The following is a 19,325-nucleotide window of genomic DNA, read 5'->3' as shown; positions in this document are numbered from 1 at the left end:
AGATTGAAACATTATGTCTACTACCCGCAGATTTTTTTTTAAATAAATTTGGTAGAATAGACAGTACATTTGGTACCAGTGGTATTCAAGATTAGGATTGTTGCAGTTTGATATCATATGCTACCTTCTGGAGCTCCGTTATGTGCAGGACTGAATTTTGGCCAGTCCCTTTAAATTAAAGGGAAATACCACTCATTTTCAACATTTTAGTATGTCATTAATATACCTTAGAGCTGTTGGAAATTATGGAAATAATCAAAGAGTCCCCCATTCTGTGTTTCCTAGAACTGGAGGTTCAATGTTACTAATGTTAATAATAATAATAATACTTCACCCCCCATCTTAAGATAAAGGGGAAAAAAGCTTTACAATTTCTTATCAGGTTTTATTTAAGGCTAACAAGGCATGATATTGCATTGTTAGCCAGGTGCAGATCAGTCCGCATGCTTTGTAAACTGAGTTTACTGGGTTCATTTTGTGTCACAGGTGTAAGAGGGAGTCACAAAGAGTCTACATACTGTATAATGACTGATCCAGACACATTATTACAGTAAGTGTACAGATGATAAACTCACACATAATCGAATAGAAATATCCAATGTATTTCTGTGCAGTAGAGTTCTGAGAAGATAACTCTGCAAGTTTGATTATGTAAAGGTTGTCTTCGTCACATATCAAATATTTTGTCTACATGTAGTGTCGAGTCACCTCACCTTGGTATCACAGTCGAATATCTGCTCTAGTAAACCTTAGTTGAAATACTTCTCAACCACCACAATACTGTACATACTGTATACAGTATTTACAGTATGTAATTTTAACGTGAGTTTGACGTGAGTCCATCATTAACATCAATGATGGAATGGCAGAGCCTTATTTGGTGCTCACATCAGCCTTGACCCAATGGCTTCTGTTATTTTGGAAAGTTCACTGGGCTTAATTTAAGTTTTATGTTTTCCTTGATTTACAAACTTTGTTTCACAACTTTACGGTTGTGAAACAACGCACTGAGCATGCTGTGTTGGTGTCCAGTAAAGGAGAGTGATTGTGTGTGTGTGTGTGTGTGTGTGTGTGTGTGTGTGTGTGTGTGTGTGTGTGTGTGTGTGTGTGTGCGTGCGTGCGTGCGTGCGTGCGTGCATGTGTACCGTTTACCATTACATTATAAAGAAGCAGGCAAGTCAGGATATCAATAGGAACAAATAAAAGAAGGAAAAAAAAACACTCCATATCCCAAGGCAATTGTTTTTAATCATACTGTACTCCACTGTACTCCACTGTACTCCACTTTTCATCACGCTAAACTGTAGATATGATCGAGGTATGGTGTTCAATAAAACCTTACAATAAAACACTACACATACAGCAGGTTTGCTACCTTTGTGCATTGTCTGCTGACCTTTTGTCAATTATAATTGTTTAGGCTCAGTTCATTGAGAAACTTTCCATAACGAATATACTGTATGCTTGTGTCCATATTGGGCTTGTTGTCCGTGAAACATGGATCTATTGTCCAGCATTAAACAGCTTCTTCCTGCCTTCCATCCCAGACATGGCCTCCACATTCTTGCGCCAGTCCGTCACCTCCTCTTTCTGTTCATGAGAAGGAAAAAATATGTTTTAAGTAGCCCAATTAGCCCATGGGGACTACATTCTATACAGTACCATAACCACAACTCTACATACTTCGTTGTCCCCTCCTTTTTTCTCTCTACACCAAATGTCTTTGTCTACTGTTTGCCTATTCTCACATAATGTTTGCCTGTTATGACTTGCGTGAATAGGGATGCTAGGGGCGCCCGAGCTTAGTGGGTGGACTGGCTGTCTGTCTGGTAATCGGACGGCGGGTAGCATCCCGTCCCGCCCAGTATGTGCTGACGTGTCGAGACACATTCTATTATTTGTTTTTATCCCACGATTTTGTAACCCATTTTTCACCCGGTACCTTTGCCTAAGCTGTAATCATGTGCGCTACTCTCCCTCTGCCAACCTGTGGAGAGCCCCAAACTGAGCTCAGGCGTGCTTCAATGCATGAGGAGTAAGCAGGCCGCTTCTTATCACTTGACGGGGAGTTTCCCTGGTACTACTAGCGTGTGGAAGGAACACGTTATTCCAACCAGTTCTTTCACCTCCATCAGGTGCCCGGCTGACCAGGGGCAGGCAGTATAGAGACAAGTATTACTGCATGTTTTTGTGAGGGTACCTACAGTACCTAACGTAGGGGACAAACTCCACACAGAAAGGCCCTTTCGCCCACCCCACATAGGGTAGGGCCCAGTGGTGCTGCTGACGTGGAGGAGAGAAGGCGGGGAATGTGGGAATCGAACCCGGGACCCTCAAGCTGTGAGGCGACAGCGCTACCGAATGCACCACCGTGCCCCTCCGTGTCGAGACACTTAACCCCTAACATCGCGTCTGATCAGCTTGGTCAAGCTGAAACTACATTTCCCACAGGACTAATAAAGGTCCACCTGCTTGGGTTCATGTAGTTTAATACTGTAGCCTCACCTTCTCCTCTTCCTTCTTCACAGTCTTGAGGTTGGCCTTGAAGTCTACAGATTCTTTAACCTTGGCTGTCAAAAGAGCTCCCAGCAGGCCATCGGCTGACATCTTCACTCTCTTCAGAGCAGGTCGATTCATCGTGCCCTTTAGCTCACCGATCTTCTGAGTCAAATTCTCGATCTTTGTGAAATTGAATAATAACATGTTATTTATATATTTTTCCCTTGAATTTACAACATGCACATGATACATTAATAACCAAGTAAATATATTATAACTTAATGTACCTCCTTGTTGTTCTTTGTCACTTTGAGGTCAGTATCATAGCGCTCTTCGTCTACCACATCGATCCTTTGGTGCAATTCCTTACACAGAGCCTGGGATTAGAGGAGATCGTAGGACAAGTCAAGTTGTTATGCTAGATTGCAGTGGCCTCTAAGTGACGTCCACAACATTACGGCTTGCAGTTGGTGTCAGAACTATGCGATCAGAGACCATATATGTAACCCTGACCTGGAGCTGCTTTGCGTCACGTTGAGACCATAATCTACCGCGGTAATTCTCCAATATCTTTGTATGTGTTGTGTATGTACAGTACCACCGGATGCGAGGGCAGCCAGTGCAGCTAGCCAGATCGCAGACTGTGTACACCGCCATCTTCATAACAAGCCTGACGCACCTAGTCTGGTACTGGGTGATCTTAATCACTGCCCACTCGATAAAATACTTGCCTGGCTTCCAACAACATGTAAAGTGTCCCACGAGAAAAAACAACACTCTGGATAAATGCTTTAGTAACATCAGGGGGGCTTATACAGCCAGAGTTATGGCTCCACTAGCCTCTGATCACTCTGATCGGATCACCTCTGATCATATGACTGTATATCTCACCCCCACATATAAGTCTGATCGGATCACCTCTGATCATATGACTGTATATCTCACCCCCACATATAAGTCTGATCGGATCACCTCTGATCATATGACTGTATATCTCACCCCAACATATAAGTCACTATTTAAATCTAGTAAACCAGTCACAAAAACTGTCCATGTGTGGTCTGGTGATGCAGTGGAGGAGTTGAAGGGGTGATTCCTCTGTACAGACTGGGATGTCTTCCTTCAAGATGCAGATCAATTTAGCCACAGAGTCAATAATTAGGGCCCCAAATCACACCTTAGAAAGCATGAGTGTCTATTTCAAACACAAAGTGCTTTTTTCACTGGAGTCAGTCAGTTTTACTGGCTGTCATAATTTCACCCCCTTCCTATCTAATTATTGGACAGTATTAGGATGTTGATATTGATTTTGTAATCATGGAATTTCGTATTCGTCATTAGGGCCCCAAATCATACACTAGAAAGCACGAGTGTCTACAGTATTTCAAACACATAAAGTGTTTTAGGTATTATAATACTTGACATTAATAAGTCAGTATAATAAGATGTATAATGTGTTATGATTTATCATTATTTATGAGTACTTATATATATATAATTATAAATGTTTATGAGAAAATGACATTGTCTTATACGAATTTTTATAATGGAATACATAGCAAGTTATGAAGTACTATAATAATTTATATTATAATTCATTATAATAAAGTTTATAATGTGTAAATGTGTAATGTTATAAAGTATAATGATTATTTTTCAGTGCTTATATATATATAATTATACATGTTTATGAGAAGATTATAATATCTTATAAGTGTGTTCATATGCGTTATAAACGTGGGATGCATAGCAAGTGTTACCCAAATTGTTTGTTAATGTACAAATCTCATCACTAGTTCCACGATTCCGTGCATATGCAAATTGATGTGGATCTAGTGAGCTAGAGTTAGGGAGAATCTAGAGTTAGGGAGAATCCTCAGTTTGGATTCTCTCCAGGGATTTGATTTTGACCACATTGGAAGTTAATGCTAGTCATTATTCTCTTGTGGACATAGATATTTTCCAGATTTATGGCACTGTATATGTGCCTAACGATAACTGAAATAGACGATGCCATGCACATACACACATTCCATCCGGTCCTTTGTTAGTCTGCATAGCTTTAAACACCTTAGTAACAGAACCTGAGTCTATTATTATCCTGACATCATCATCACTACATGGTAGAGCATTTAATACATCACAGCATTCTTTGACAGTATCAGTCTCAAAACGCATGAAGAATACATTTCACTCATTTGCCCTTGCACTCTCATTCTGATCAGCCATGGGCTTCCTAGTGGGTTCCATGTTGGTCATCTTCCTAATAGAGTCTCATAGTCTCTTGATGTTGGAGTTAGCCAACTGCTGCTCTGCACGCTCTTTATGCTGCCTTCTGGATTCCCTCAGCTGTTGATTGAGGTTCTTTTCCGCAGCCCTCGCTACTGTGTCCCCTGTCCTAAAGGCTGCCTACTTTCGCCTAATGCAGTTCTTTATTCCCCTTGTGATATAGGGTTTATTGTTTGGATATTTTGTAATAGTTTCCGGGGGTATAATTGAATCCACACAGAAGGTAAGCAGTTAAGGGTGAATACAAAAGGAATATCAACATCAATTAGATGGGGAGGGGTGAAATTATGACAGGCAGTTGCTCCTGTCAAAGTTGCCCCCAGTGAAAAAACCTCTGTATTTCAAATAGACACTAGTGCTTTCTAGGGTATGATTTGGGGCCCTAAAGATGATTACAAAATCAATATCAACATCTTAACAATTACAGTATACCCATGGTTTCTAGGGAATAGGGATAAACAACTGTAGCTGCTTATAAACAAGGTGATATAAAGAATAAGCTTCTGATGTCTTGTAGGTAGCTATGGTTAAGAATGTCAGCTAAACATCTAAAATGTACACGGCCACAAATACTATCTCTTATGCTTTTGATAGCTTTATGTATGTACATGTTTTCTTTGTTGTTTTTTGTATTATCCAAGCATATGGAGCATTTGAAACGGTTTGTCAGTTGTCTTCCATGCACATACCTGAAGGTCCTGCAAAGACAAACCAGACAGCTGAAGTGCAGGTACTCTTTCACTCAGAGTTGTCGATCTCTCTAGGCGCTTCTCTTCCTTCTCCGTCTCCCACATAACAACTGCCTTTTTCAGCAGCTTTGTCTGAAATGATGATTCAAATATGACTGTCTTGTCTTTTTGTTACGATATTTGTGCTTAACCGACAAAGCTGATGTGAATGTTTGAGCTGCCCGAAGTGCAGCAGACGAAATACCTTCAGAGCCAGTCTGCGAGATGCAGCGATCTTCGGTTTTCTCTTTACAAAGAAACAGAGGACAAGAATTTAAAGAAAAACCTAAGCATGGTTTCATAAAATAGTTCATAATCTTTCAACTTGCTTTCTACACAACGTTTCTCCAGTTAAGCTTATAGTTGCCTTGCATTTACATAACTTACAGGTCTGTGGTTGAATTTCAGCAACAAAAAAATTAAAATAAAAACATTTTGGAGGGGAAAGAAGAAAAACAAAACAAAACAGAATTAGTATTGGCATAAGAAATCTGATCTGATGAATGAAAGGTAATTCATTTCCTAAATAATTTCCTAAATGTTAATCATAACGTACCCCTCAGACATGCTTGAAAGTCTGTATTCTGAAATAAAGAAAAACAATTCACTTACACCAAAGTAAAAAGATAAAGATAACATGGTCCAGTTAGCATTTTCAAAATGTGTGGTTTATTTAAAATCATAAATGTTACATTAAAGGGATATTCAGTGATTTCACTTAATTCAAATATTTTTTAAATATTTTTGTATTATTATTATTATTATTTACAAATTGGTATTTCTCTTACAAGTACAGTCAAAGTCATGGTCCCTGATTGAGTGAGGCAGTTAAGAGATTTGAGAAATCCGAGACATGGTATGGTAACATGCTGATACTAATCCTTGACATTAACAGCAGTTACTGTATATGCATGAGTGACACGTTCTCTTGGGCAGTGCCACTTCATTATGTAGCAATGAAAATGGGTCTAGGTGAATATTTTGTAAACTAATTGACTGTAACGACGTTATACAGTAATAATATACAATAATATGAAATAGTTCAAGTTGATATTGAGTTGTTTTGGGGTATTTGACACTGTAACTTTGCACATACTGTACATGAAGGTTTTTCTATGCTTTTAATGTATCCTATCTATTAGGACCAGTGGATTCCATTAGTAAGTCACCTGAAGAGCAGTTACACAGTAAAGTGTTAAAGAAAACCTAAATTAATTAATCCTAAATGTAAATTGTCCGAAATAAGCAGACAAGTAATTGTCTTATTTATTGTGTGAGAGATCGTACATTTTCTAACATTAGGTGTTCATTCTGTACTGTTGGCTGTATGTTGCACATCCAAACAAAGCACCTGTTTATGATCAAAAGCCATTCCCCTTGATTCCACAACTAAAATGTGTGTATCTCAAAGCCACAACCCTTAAAACCTTTCATAAACATCATGACAGATAAATAAACATACCTTTCTGGTCTCCTCTGGAGAAAGAAAAAGCTGACACGGTGTGCAGTCCGTGAAAACAAACACTGGATACACAGGATAAGTAAAGTAAAGTTTTATGGCTCCTACTGTATGGCCTTCTGTGAGTGGCTCACTAAAATAGATCCCTCTTTCCTGACAGTCAGTGTATAGCATCAAAGCACATTTGTATCACGGCATCCCCCCAATGCAGAGTTTTGCTCTGTACACACCCATTGCTCAATGCTTGGGGGGGGGGGGGGGTAGGAAGAGTGGAGGCTTCTATGCTGTGTGTGACCGAACAGCCATAAACATAGACACATACTGTACCATAAGTTATGCCTGAGGGCGAGAAGCTACTGGCCATATATGGAGTATGTTGAGTGTACAGGGTTTGATGAGGTCAGATCAACATATGGAATGTCAGAACAGGTATATACATATATGGAGATCTAAGGCCTGTTGAGAACTCTAGTTTTTGCTGGCTGCCGGGCGCGGCTGCACTAATAACTTTGGGGCAGGCCCGTCTAGAGTTTAAATGGACAGGTATCAGTCAAAAGGGAGATATCAAAGAGGAAGGATGGATGGGGAAGGATCAACATATGGAATGTCAGAACATTTCTAATGGATGAAGCCTTGGCCTGGAAGAGAGGTCATCCAACCTTCTGTGTTTCGACACTTAACCACAACACTCTCCAGTTGGCGTGTCAGCAGTGATTGGTCAAGTCACTGCCCCTCTCCTCCAGGCTTCCAGCTATAGACGAATCCGCGGAGTGGCGCCCCGGGCGCAGCCATCACTGCAACCAGCACCGCGGTGAGGGCCACACCCGGCCAACAGGGAAGTTTGCATCCTGTCGATCCGTCCACATGTCCTTTCTCTCCTGCCAGAACCAACAGAAGGCTCTCTCTGCCTTGTGTGTTCTTGTACTGCAGGCACTGAGAGGTCTCTATGACTATGGTTTGCTTCCTCCTATGTCTCACCAGACTGTGCATGCGTCCATCCTTGTCCACACTTGGCATTACTCTGGTGTATTTGAGTCAAGGAAGCCTTCTCTGAGTCTGTGTCACTCTCATTGTTGTTGTCTCCACCAGGCCGAAGGCATGGGGAGAGAGTATTTTTGCACTCCGTCCGTCCGTCTGTGTGAGCGTCCGTCCGTCCGTCTGCGTACAGCTAATCTCCGGCACCGTTGGCCCAGGCGATGCCAAACTGCGCACACACACTCCCTGGATGCCAACTACGACCCTCTGCCCCAAATTCTCCACAATGGCCTGTTATAGGGCCACCATGAGGCCGATTTTAGCAAAACACATTTATTTATATTACTCGTACAGATTTTATCCATACCCTATCTCCACAGTCATGTGATCAATACCGACCTGTCCGCTTCCCCATATTCCATCCCCAATCGCTAAGTTTTCAGGATCAAATCATTAGCATAGCTTGCGATTTCCATGACAATATGCACACCCATTAGGCAGAGGAAGAAATGCCACATCTGCCAGTTATAACACATTTAGTCGTACATATTTTATCCATACATCACGCAAATCGGTATACACTATCTTCATATTAATGAGATAAACACGCATCTGTCCGCTTTCCCATATTCCATCCCGATTGCCTAAGATTGCCTTCCAAACTTGCAGGATTGGAACATTTGTACGTTCTGTAGCTTGCTTGGTGCCCTCTTGCGAGTGCTGCAACAGGGGTTGCTGGCCCCTGTTACCCCGCCAGTCTTTCCTGGAGGTCAGCTGTCTCTCCAGCGTCACCGACCTTCCTCAGTTGCCATTCAGACTTTCCTGGAAATCACTGGTTGACGGTTGTCCAGGGAATAATACCCTGGGATAATACCCAGGGAATAATATTGATGACATCAGGGTTCTCCATATATGGGCTTAATTGCGACAGCAGGTCGCATTTACTATGATATCAACCCTGATTTACTATCATCCCTGATGATGTCATAGTGATGTCACGAGACCAGCACATGTGGGGCTTTTCCCATGGGGATTTTGAGTGACGGAAAACGCCCCATATATGGGGATTATGAGTGACGAAAAACGCAAGACTCCATAGTTAACTACTAACAACAGTAAGGTGTGAATAAAGTACAATATATTACATTTACACTTAATACATTTGGGGCATTTAGCTGTGGACACTATCCAGATGTAAGACAAGCTTACATTTCTAGATTACTAGATGCTTCGTATTCTTTATTAAAAAAAAGTATATAATGCAGAGGTGGTGTGATGATAAATCTATGAAAACTCGGGTGGAAACCTCATACAGTATGTCCAAAAAACCTTTCAGGAAATTTCAAATTTCATTTCATTTTCAAAACATCAAAAGTAGCACATCAACAAGCTCAAAAGGTGCCACACTTCGAGCTTACAGATCTGCTGCTTTTGCTACATTTGTGTGACGCTGTAGTATGATCAAGTAGGCCTGTAGGGCATTAACTTATGAAAAAACACAAAATGTTTTATAAGTTATATAACATATGGCGATAAGAGGTTTCTGCCCGACAGCAACTACATCAGTATCAAAATAAACACAAACATGACATTTTCCATTATTTTTTAATCTGGAACTGAGTATTGAATACATGATACAAATCTAAATTGCCAAAGAAACCATCATTTCCATAATACAGAGTCAGCATACAGAATAATTGTGTTTAAAGCAAACTGTTTACATGTACATTACAAATGACAGGATTATCTGTATGATATGGATATTGCACTTTCATACAAACAAAAAAATATCACTGTCCTCTTATAAACAAATATATACAATATTTTGTTTACTGTATTAAGTTCTTACTTAAATTACCACCAAAAACAACTCAACAAAACGTCCTATACAAACCCAAGGTTTGCCATTTGACTGTTTTTGTTTGTTTGTTTATTTGTTTGAAACACTCACATAATTCCTCCAGGAGACATTTTGTACATTTTATAACCTACGCAATTTATTTCACCTCTGTTGGAGACTTCCGTCCGTGAGTCTTAGAAACAAATCTGTAATAAAGAGTAGAAAGAAAATGTAAGGTACCAATAGTAGGACTCCATGACACCCGAGAGTCATCTAGGTCAGGGCTGCAATAGTCAATTCAACATAACCATTTAATAAATAATAACTATAATAGATTCAGGGAAATCATTTTTTTTTTAAGGGAGTCCCTTTAGACACAATGCTGTAATAAACACATTGTTATAACGTCATTGACTGTCTTCCATCCTACTGCATCTTCAAGAACTTTTGTAGAAGCTCAACTTTTCAGTTGGTCATACTTATCTACAGATAATGTTCAGTTATAATATGAATATAATATGACACACAATGCACATTGAAAATGTTGTATCTTTAAAGTAGCATAAATTGACCATGAAGTCCATAGGGCTAATCAGACTAATCATCCCTAGAGACATTCTAGTGCAGGTTCTATACTATAGGTATGCATGTGCATACTGCATTGTAGATCAATGAAGATAATTCTGATATACCTTGTGTGGCGTCATTAGATATCTAGTTTCCACCAGCAAACATCTTCTTCCTGCCATCCATACCAGCCATGGCATCCACATTCTTACGCCAGTCAGTCACCTCCTCTTTCTGAAATCGAGACACAGTTCATCGATGTTGACCATTTGACAACATTAAAAATGTGTTAAACTAGCTGATCTATATCTACACGTTGTGAGCTTGTAGATAGGCTATTTGAAATAGTTTAAAATGTAAAATTCAAGATACAAAAAAATGTCAAATAGGTTTAGGCATAAGGCGTAAGTCGGAATGCTAGATAGGGCCAGTTCAATTGGCAATCAACAGTGTTTTTACATTAGACATTAGTTATCAGTAACTGCTCCAGCCAGTAACTTTACTGTACCTTCTCCTCCGCCTTCTTGTGTGTCTTTAGATTCATCTTGAAGTCAGTTTTTGAGGACACTTCAGGGATAGTAACGTCGTCTTGCTTAGGCTTCTTCACCTTCTTCAGGTTTGGTCTCTTGGCTCCCTTCAACTCAAATACTTTCTCGGCAAGTACCTGAATCTGTGCATCAAACATGAAGTTAAATCTTTAAACATGTTTGGCCTCAGTTCCCCCTCAGTTCTGAAAACAAGTATCCACCACCTTTACATGACCTAGAAAACATGCAATGATGAATGATAACCCACTTTTTGAAGAATATAACCTTACAATTGGAGTGAAAGGTTTGTAGTTAATGCCTCTTAATTCTCAGTTTAAGAACTCCAGTTTTGATGCCAATATGTTCAAAATAAAACAGCATAGTAGCAAATAAGTATTGCTTGCTATAAGGGATGCACAATATAATCGGTAGCATAATCGGATCAGATTATTCTCAAAATTATCCAGATTGTTTAATCGGTTTTCACCAGCGTCTAGTCAAAAGTGTCTAGTACCTCTAGTATAGAACAAAAGCCAAATCAAATATGATGTAAAATCTATACTTTACATATAATTTGTCTACTCATCTCATTCAGTAGTGACAACAGACACTTGGAAAAGAGTATAGGCTATTTATTGATTGATTGAATACTTTATTAACAGGCTTTGGGCCAAGCCCCTAGGCTTAATTGTGGTCCTAATATTGGAATCGGTCAGAATCGGTATCGGCAGATATGACCCTGCAAACTTACTTTACTTAGTCAAATCACTTTATTTATACAGGCTTAAATCTCCAACTTGTTAGCGAATAAAATATTTAGATTATTTTATTAATACTGTATGTATGCTAAATTTAGACCCTGTGTTCGAGTAGGAGCATAGTGGTTGACAATTGGTATTGTCTGAAGGTCAAATCTCCCATGTGGGCAGAGGAGATATTGTGCACGCTAAGATGATCACAGATATAAATGTCATCTCCCACCTGGGAAACATAAAGAGATAACAAAACAACCGATTCTGTCCAGGCGAGGGATAACTCCCGAGATCAAATAAACTCATGAAAACGTTCTTGATGGGAAAAGAAAAGGATGAGGTTACAGGCTACTGTGCATGTACAGTACTTACTTGTGTGTGTGTGTGTGTGTGTGTGTGTGTGTGTGTGTGTGTGTGTGTGTGTGTGTGTGTGTGTGTGTGTGGCGGGGGGGGGGGGGGGGGGCAAACTAAAGAACAAGACTATAATGTCTATATGCTAGTGAACAGTAATTGGCAGTAGTTTTTTCTCAAGTTCAATTTAACATACCTCCTTGTCATTTTTCTGCACCTTAGATTCCATGTCGTATCTTGCATCATCTGCTTCATCACTCTTTTTAATCAGGTCTTTGCAGATTTGCTGGAAAGAATGAAAATATAATGAAGTAAATCCCCCCCACCTCTCAATTTTTAATAAAATAGATAAATCAGTTATTTTATTAAAAGTGATTTAAAATAGCTGGAAGGGAATTCGTGAAAATTAAACGTGTAAATGGTGGTGTAAAGTAACTAAGTACATTTACTCAGGTTTTTCTTTTACTTTACTTGAGTATTTACTTTACTCAATACTTGATTACTTCCTGGGAATTCATCAGTAAAAAAGGAAAGAACAGCACCCTCTGCTGTTTGTTTCCTTTGCATTTACCTCTGGGGTCGCTGCCCATGTGTTGGCCCGTTTGTTCAGCCCTCTTCCGGTGGGGCACCTACCGGTATGTTTTCATTCCCACTAACAACAATGTATAAACGTTCTGAATGACCCTGCCGACAGATTCAGTAACGCAGCTCGGAGTCAGTTCTTGAGAGATTACCAGTACTACATCTCAGAGGCAAATTTTGTACTTTTACAAATGTTTAAATTTAGTTACTACTAGTTACTTTGTAAAGAGACTTTGTAGCTACCTTGTAGCTCACAACATGTGATGTGTTGTGAGCTTGTAGATCAGCTATTTTCAAAAGATTTTTTATAAATGTTATACTTGTAACAGACAATCTTTTTACAATAGGGTATTTATACTTTTACTTAAGTATAAAGAAGAGAAAAAATTGTACTTCTTCCGTCACTGGTTGTATGCCTAGTTGAGTGGTACGACCAGGTACGTTACCTGGAGCTGTTCCAGAGCCAGGCCGGTCAGCTTGAGTGGAGGCACTCTCTCATCCAGAGTGCTCTCTTTGGCCCGTTTCCTCTCAACCTCTTCGGCCACCAGCATGGACGCTGCTTTCTTCAGCATTTTAGTCTGAAAGTTGGACAAGCCTCATTGATAAGCAAGAGTCCTTTTTCAAAGACATCTCAGACATTTATGGTTACTAGACATTTACAAAGAATGTGAGGCCTACCTTCAAATGCAATCGGCGTGTGGCCGAATATACCGGCTTTTTCTGGGATAGACAGAGAAATGTTATATTCTCAATGTGTAATGATGTCTATAGACATTTGTCTTGACCTTAACAACATTTTCAATAATAAATAAGGAAAGGTCCTACAACATGAGATTAAACTTCTAAAAAAATGTTGCTTTTTTTTGCGCTCCCCTATGTGTTTTCTATCCCCACAGATACGCAATTTTGAACAATCAGGCTTTTTGGCTTTTATGGAAATTGCTCTCAGGAACATCTCAACTGATTTGGTCGTACGTGTGATGTCATCTGTATCACCCTACTTTGTATAATATCTCCCCCTCTTCAGTCTTCAGTTGCAAATTTGCATTGCCACTTTGTTTACAATGTCCGCCATTGTTGATTTTCCAAGTTGGCATTGGAATAGAAACAAGCCTGGTTCATCTAGCATCAGTATTATTATGACTCAAAGATAAAATAATTTGCATATCAGCTCCCCCACCACCTCAGGACATTGTGGTACTGCAGCTAAGACTTGGACTGGTTATATCAGTGGTGGTGATTTAGGCTCAAACCATTAGAAATAAGTTTGAGGGACATAAACAATATAATATTAAAAACAGTTTTAAAATGCATGTTGTTCCTTTAAAAGATTCCAAAGTATTGTTTGTAAAATGTACATTGTGTACTGTTTTTACTCACCGGTCTTCATCAGCAACACAGGGACACAAAAGGAAAAGTTATATTACAGTAGTTGACTTAATTCACACATATGCTATGCATGGTAATTGATCTTCACTCCCTAACGCCAAAGCAATATTTGGTTGGCAACCAACATAACATTTGGTTCTTCCAGGTGTTTCAAAACGCCACTGAGCAACTTCCATTGAAATGAATAACAGGGGACGGGGCTGTTGCTCCCGGTCCACTCTCTATCCTTTATAACTGGGAGGGAAATCATCAAGATTGTGCACTTGGTGACAGGTTTTTGGCATGGTGTTAGGTATGGGCATAAGGTTTTCAAAACCCATCGCAAACAAGTTGGGCTGGGCCTCTAGTGGTCTGTTTGCAATGAGTCCAGTATTAGTTGCAACTGTAGGTTGCAGATTACTATGAAAACCTGTCAGTCAGGCCCAAAACATTGTGTTTATCGTCATGATGTGTCACAACTCGAGTTGGCTTTGTCCTCAGCGTAAACGTCTTTAAATAAATACTTTTTGAAAAGTCTATGAGGAAAATAAACGGGGAATTATTTTCCGGGTCTCTCGAGGGGGCGGGATTGCGACGCTCTATAGGTCGAAACATGTTGGTTTAATAAAGATTCTTCTCCTCTTTTAAATATTTTGAGTGCCCGGATCTCCATCTTTTTTCACATAGGCCTACTACTAATATTGGATTCATTGCAAACAGACCACTAGAGGCGAGCCCAACTTGTTTGCGATGGTTTTTGAAAACCATATGCCCATCATAGATATAAAAAAATAGATGCCTCATTGGCCGCTGCAGTTCATTGGAGCCATGTGTGTCGAAGGAGGGGCAGAACAATTTACACTGGGGAGGAAGTGCGCCAGAAGTGTGGAAGTTAAGTCATGCTGCCACTCTAGTGATTACTGGCCAATCACAGCGCATCTTTTCCGGGACTTATCAGACCCGAACATGCGCTCTGTGACGCACGCTCATGCTTCCGCGGTTCTTCACAAGGAATCCCCGAAAACTTTGCCTCCCTTGAGTCCCTTGAGCACATACGCTCCAGAGCCAGAAGTCTACTGTTATACAGTATGTCTATGGCTGAAGGCATTTGTTTAAGGCACGCTGTGTCGCTGCCCAAGTGACGTCACTCATGCCACTCCTGCATGTCTCTCGCTGCCACTCAAGTGACTACTGGCCAATCACAGCGTGACTTTTCCGGGACTTCGCAAGGAATCTCGGGAAAATTGTGCCTTCAATTTTGACACGCGCCCCAGAATTGGAAGAGGCGTCTACCTTTTTATGTCTATGATGCCCATTGCCCATACCTATAACACCATGCCATAAATCTAAAACTTAGCACCAAGTGCACGATTTTCACGAATTCCCTTCCAGCTATTTTAACTCTATGAATACAACGCAGTTCAATGCAAGGCAACATGGTCAGTGGAGCACCCTTCGTTGATTAAAAGGGAATATTCCCTGCATTGACGCTGACGCGACGCCCGATGGCTGCAGTGGAGCTTTGGCATAAGGGGAGTGTTAACGTTATACTCACCCCTCAGACATGGCTGTAGTTTACCTCCCTGTAGACAAAAAGGGTATAGCTTGTCAAAATGTCACTTTGACTTTTCAGTCTCTTTTAACAAAACTTAACAAAGAGTAAGAGAAGTCATGTACAATAGACCTTTTTCTGGGTCAGTAATCATCAACAACTTAATTTGATTTAGTTGGTATGGCACATTGGCACCCTCATAGGTATGGCACAACCATACCGTTATATAGCCTGATCCAACCCTGCAAGCCCTCCTGCTCGCTCAGATCAGCTAACACAGGGAACGCTTCACACGTCCCAGACTAGCTGGCTCCCAAACTATGGAATGAACTCCCCATTGCCCTAGCCTCGATGACCTTGCAGGCTTATGTAAAGGCTAAAAGATTAGATAGAATGTTATGTAGACAGATGCCAGTTCATTATTGACCTGGCATCCTGTGTAGTGTTTATAATTTCAATGTACAGATCATTGTACAACTTTGGATATTACTGTTTAGACTGGTGATACGTTCTCGGGTTACTAGATGACTATTTATATGCGTTTGATGCGTTACCTTGTGTAAATCACTCTGGATTAACCCATTCAAAAACCAGGAAAGCATCTGTGATACTTTAGATTTTAACCACTTTAACAATTATTTCATACTTTGGCTATTCAAAAATAGCAGATATACAAGCTCATAGAGCTATATCTGCTAACATTTTTAACTCAAATCGTTACTTCTGGGGGTCCCTTGAACAAAATATTTTGTAGTGGCAATCCACAGTCAAATACATATCTGTATATATTTTGACCTTGACCTTGACATATAGAAGTTTGAGAACCACTGATACAGCAACATAGGTTCCTCTAAAAACTGTTGGAAAGACATTTTGTAGAATCGGGCTCAGGTCTGCTAAAATGCATAAATTTAGGCTCCTTAAGGGTTTTGGACATCTTTCAATGTCTGTACAAAAATGCATAACACTTCCTGGGTTATCAAAGGTCAAGGTGAACTGTTGCATGGCCATATTTCAGAAGGTCTACATCGTTTGCACACCAGTGGCCATTGGCCAAGATAACTAACAGCTGTGATACCAGAGAAACCAAAAGCGCTAGCTACTGAACTTTCTATTGATCAGTCAGTCAGTCAGTCAGTCATTCAGTCATTAGGAAAATATTGTGAATTTAAATGGTAGAATTGATTATAATTGATTATGTTTCGCCTAAAATAAAGTTATGAAACTGAATGACATATGCCAAGTCTTGAAGTTAAATGTAGGAGAACTTGAGGCTTGGTGTATCATTTATTGTCTATACCGTATAATCCACAAATACTACTACTATACTCGATTAATCATATAAAATAGTCGGATCTGTATGAATTGAATCTTTGTGAAATTAGGGTTTTCATGAAGCATTGAATCATTACTGACAGAATCATAATCAAATAAAATTGTTTACATCCACCTTGTTTACATCCCTATCTGTCTGTCTGTCTGTCTATGCTTTGCTATGACAAGGTGTCGATGTACTCAATGTGTAAGTCGCGATAAGACAGCAGATAACTTCAGTTAGTCTGTAGCCTTGCTGTCCATGAAACAGGTTGACAGTTCATGCAAGCAAAGCCATCATCACCAATCATCCCCACATTTCAGCTAAACCCAGTGGGTCAAGTGGCCACTCTACACTACAATGCAGAGTCTAAAGCCTCAGCTTACATTTCCTTGCTCGGGGGGTAAAAGAGATCACCCAGACATGTCAGAGCAGTCGAAAGCCACAGTACCTTATTTGAAAAAGTCAATTTAAAAACGCAGCAGGGGAATAGCAGGGATGGTCTTACACGAATACAAGCAGCTGTAGCCGTGTCACGGCCACCATGGTGACATAAAAGTTGTTAATCCCCATGTAATAGCACGGCATTTGCCCCAGTCAAACACAGATGTACTGTAGAGGCAAGCACTCAATAAACTGGACTGTTCCCTTGTCCCAAGGTCTTGTAATATATGACGGTTAAATGTTGATTGACTTTTATATTCATATAATAAATACCTTCATCTGTCATGAAGCAGGTTGATTATTGTATTAAGACTTACCTTAGAGGTGAGAGAAATAGGAGGTAGAGAAACAGTGTCACTGCAGGGAATAAAGGAAAAGTCAATTTTAATGAATGATGAATTCCACAACTGCATATGATTGGCTTGCTAAAATAGCCTCCCATATCACGCTGACGCTTCACTATTTTAATTGCCCTCGACTCGTGGTCCATGTTTTTCTTATGGGTCCACAGCCGACACTGCACTCACCCACACAACACACGCACACGGCCACACGCACACACACACACACACACACACACACACACACACACACACACACACACACACACACACACACACACACACACACACACACACACACACACACACACACACACACACACACACACACACACACACACACACACACACAACACACACACACACACACACACACACACACACTATATATATACACAGTATGTTCTCAAAGCCTTTGAGATTATTTTTTCTAATTGTGTACCATGATGCTGTTGTGTGTATTGTTCTACACATTCTACAGAGTTATATTCTACAGTCACATTACACAACTACTGTATGGCTTAAAAGATCACGTGGTGTTGTTTACAAGGTATGGAGCAGCAGTGCCTGACATGACATGCCACACCAAGGTTCATGTTCCTTTTATTAGTACCTACCGGAGATTAAATCTGTTGTGCACATAGTCCGCAATATAGTTAAAAGCAAGACATTACAGCAGTACGATTTACAATAAATATTAATACTTTAAAGCAAGAATCAAGAACAGTATTCAAGTATAAGTACTCCTGTGAAGGTCATGACAAAGTACTTAACACGCACGCACGCACGCACGCACGCACGCACGCACGCACGCACGCACGCACACACACATACACACACACACACACACACACACACACACACACACACACACACAAGTTTATCATCTGTTGATAGCTTTGTTTAGTAGTGCAATGACTACCTCACCACCTGTCTTACTTATGTATCATTTTGACAGTGTCTGTGCAAAACCCATAGCTTGCTTTGAACATAAAGCTTTTCATAGACGCTAGGCTCTATACAGAGACAACTGGTTCACTAAACAATGTATCTAAGTTCAAAATCATACAGCACAGATCCTGTTGGCATCAGTTGAGACTTACATTTTATTTTTACATTCATGATTTGGATGAAGGCAACTCGTGGTATTTGAACTGGGACATGTGTTTCCATCACGCTCAGGCATTCAAATGCACCCCATTGGACTTTGGTCAGGTTACACAGATGTAGATATAAGTCTGCCTTAATGTCTTGATTTAGAGGACGACTTCACCCATTTTCAACCTATCTTCATATAAGTGGTCCTCACGCTCATAGATAAGGTCAAAATAAATTGTACTTGGTCTGTGTCTCGTAGGAGGGCTGTGGACACTTCAGAAACACGCCTAGCAGTGACAGCATTGTTAGGGGGTGGTCCATTATAACATGCATACTTGCATGTTGTTGTTGCATAGAAACCATTTTGGTATTCAGACAGCCAGCAATGAGTAAAATGCTCACAAAAATGTTTTAATCTAGAGGCCACAATCTGCATTTAGTCAGGGAATATTACCAGTAGGCTTATAATGTCAAATCTGGGAATACATTTCTTACCAAAAAAATTCTTCACCAATGTGCTTGTAAAGGTGTCTACTAACATATCCCACATTGGTTTATTTTTGGTTTATTTTTAACTATAATTTTTATCCCACGATTTTGCAACCCACTTTTTTCTCCCAGTGTCAATTATCTAATGT

The 19,325-nt window shown here is 40.1% G+C and overlaps 1 protein-coding gene across 1 annotated transcript; it reads right to left on the bottom strand.

The window, feature by feature from the left end:
- Positions 1–1,402: 1,402 nt before the first annotated feature.
- LOC308314466 (troponin I, slow skeletal muscle-like) lies at positions 1,403–17,719 on the bottom strand. The gene is made up of 13 exons (XM_080762097.1): positions 17,566–17,719; positions 15,489–15,520; positions 13,248–13,289; positions 13,016–13,147; positions 12,184–12,273; positions 10,866–11,027; positions 10,516–10,591; positions 6,069–6,100; positions 5,722–5,763; positions 5,478–5,609; positions 2,787–2,876; positions 2,506–2,679; positions 1,403–1,590 (listed from the first exon to the last, which is right to left on the bottom strand). The coding sequence occupies exons 4-13, from the start codon at positions 13,139–13,141 to the stop codon at positions 1,504–1,506; spliced, it is 1,011 nt and encodes a 336-aa protein (XP_080618223.1). The 5' UTR covers positions 13,142–13,147; positions 13,248–13,289; positions 15,489–15,520; positions 17,566–17,719; the 3' UTR covers positions 1,403–1,503.
- Between the last annotated feature and the right edge of the window lie 1,606 nt (positions 17,720–19,325).

This window comes from Protomyctophum bolini (assembly GCF_963924005.1).
Source record: "Protomyctophum bolini genome assembly, chromosome: 4".
NCBI lineage: Eukaryota > Metazoa > Chordata > Actinopteri > Myctophiformes > Myctophidae > Protomyctophum > Protomyctophum bolini.
This window is presented reverse-complemented; position numbering and strand designations above follow the sequence as displayed.

Bases quoted from the DNA above. Each gene is read 5' to 3' on its own strand.
- LOC308314466 (XM_080762097.1), bottom strand. From the start codon at position 13,141: ATGCTGAAGAAAGCAGCGTCCATGCTGGTGGCCGAAGAGGTTGAGAGG. The intron at 2,877-5,477 runs GTATGTGCATGG...CTCTAATCCCAG, and splicing joins TGTCTTTGCAGGACCTTCAG to GCTCTGTGTAAGGAATTGCA. The intron at 1,591-2,505 runs GTGAGGCTACAG...TCTCATGAACAG, and splicing joins TGAAGAAGGAAGAGGAGAAG to AAAGAGGAGGTGACGGACTG.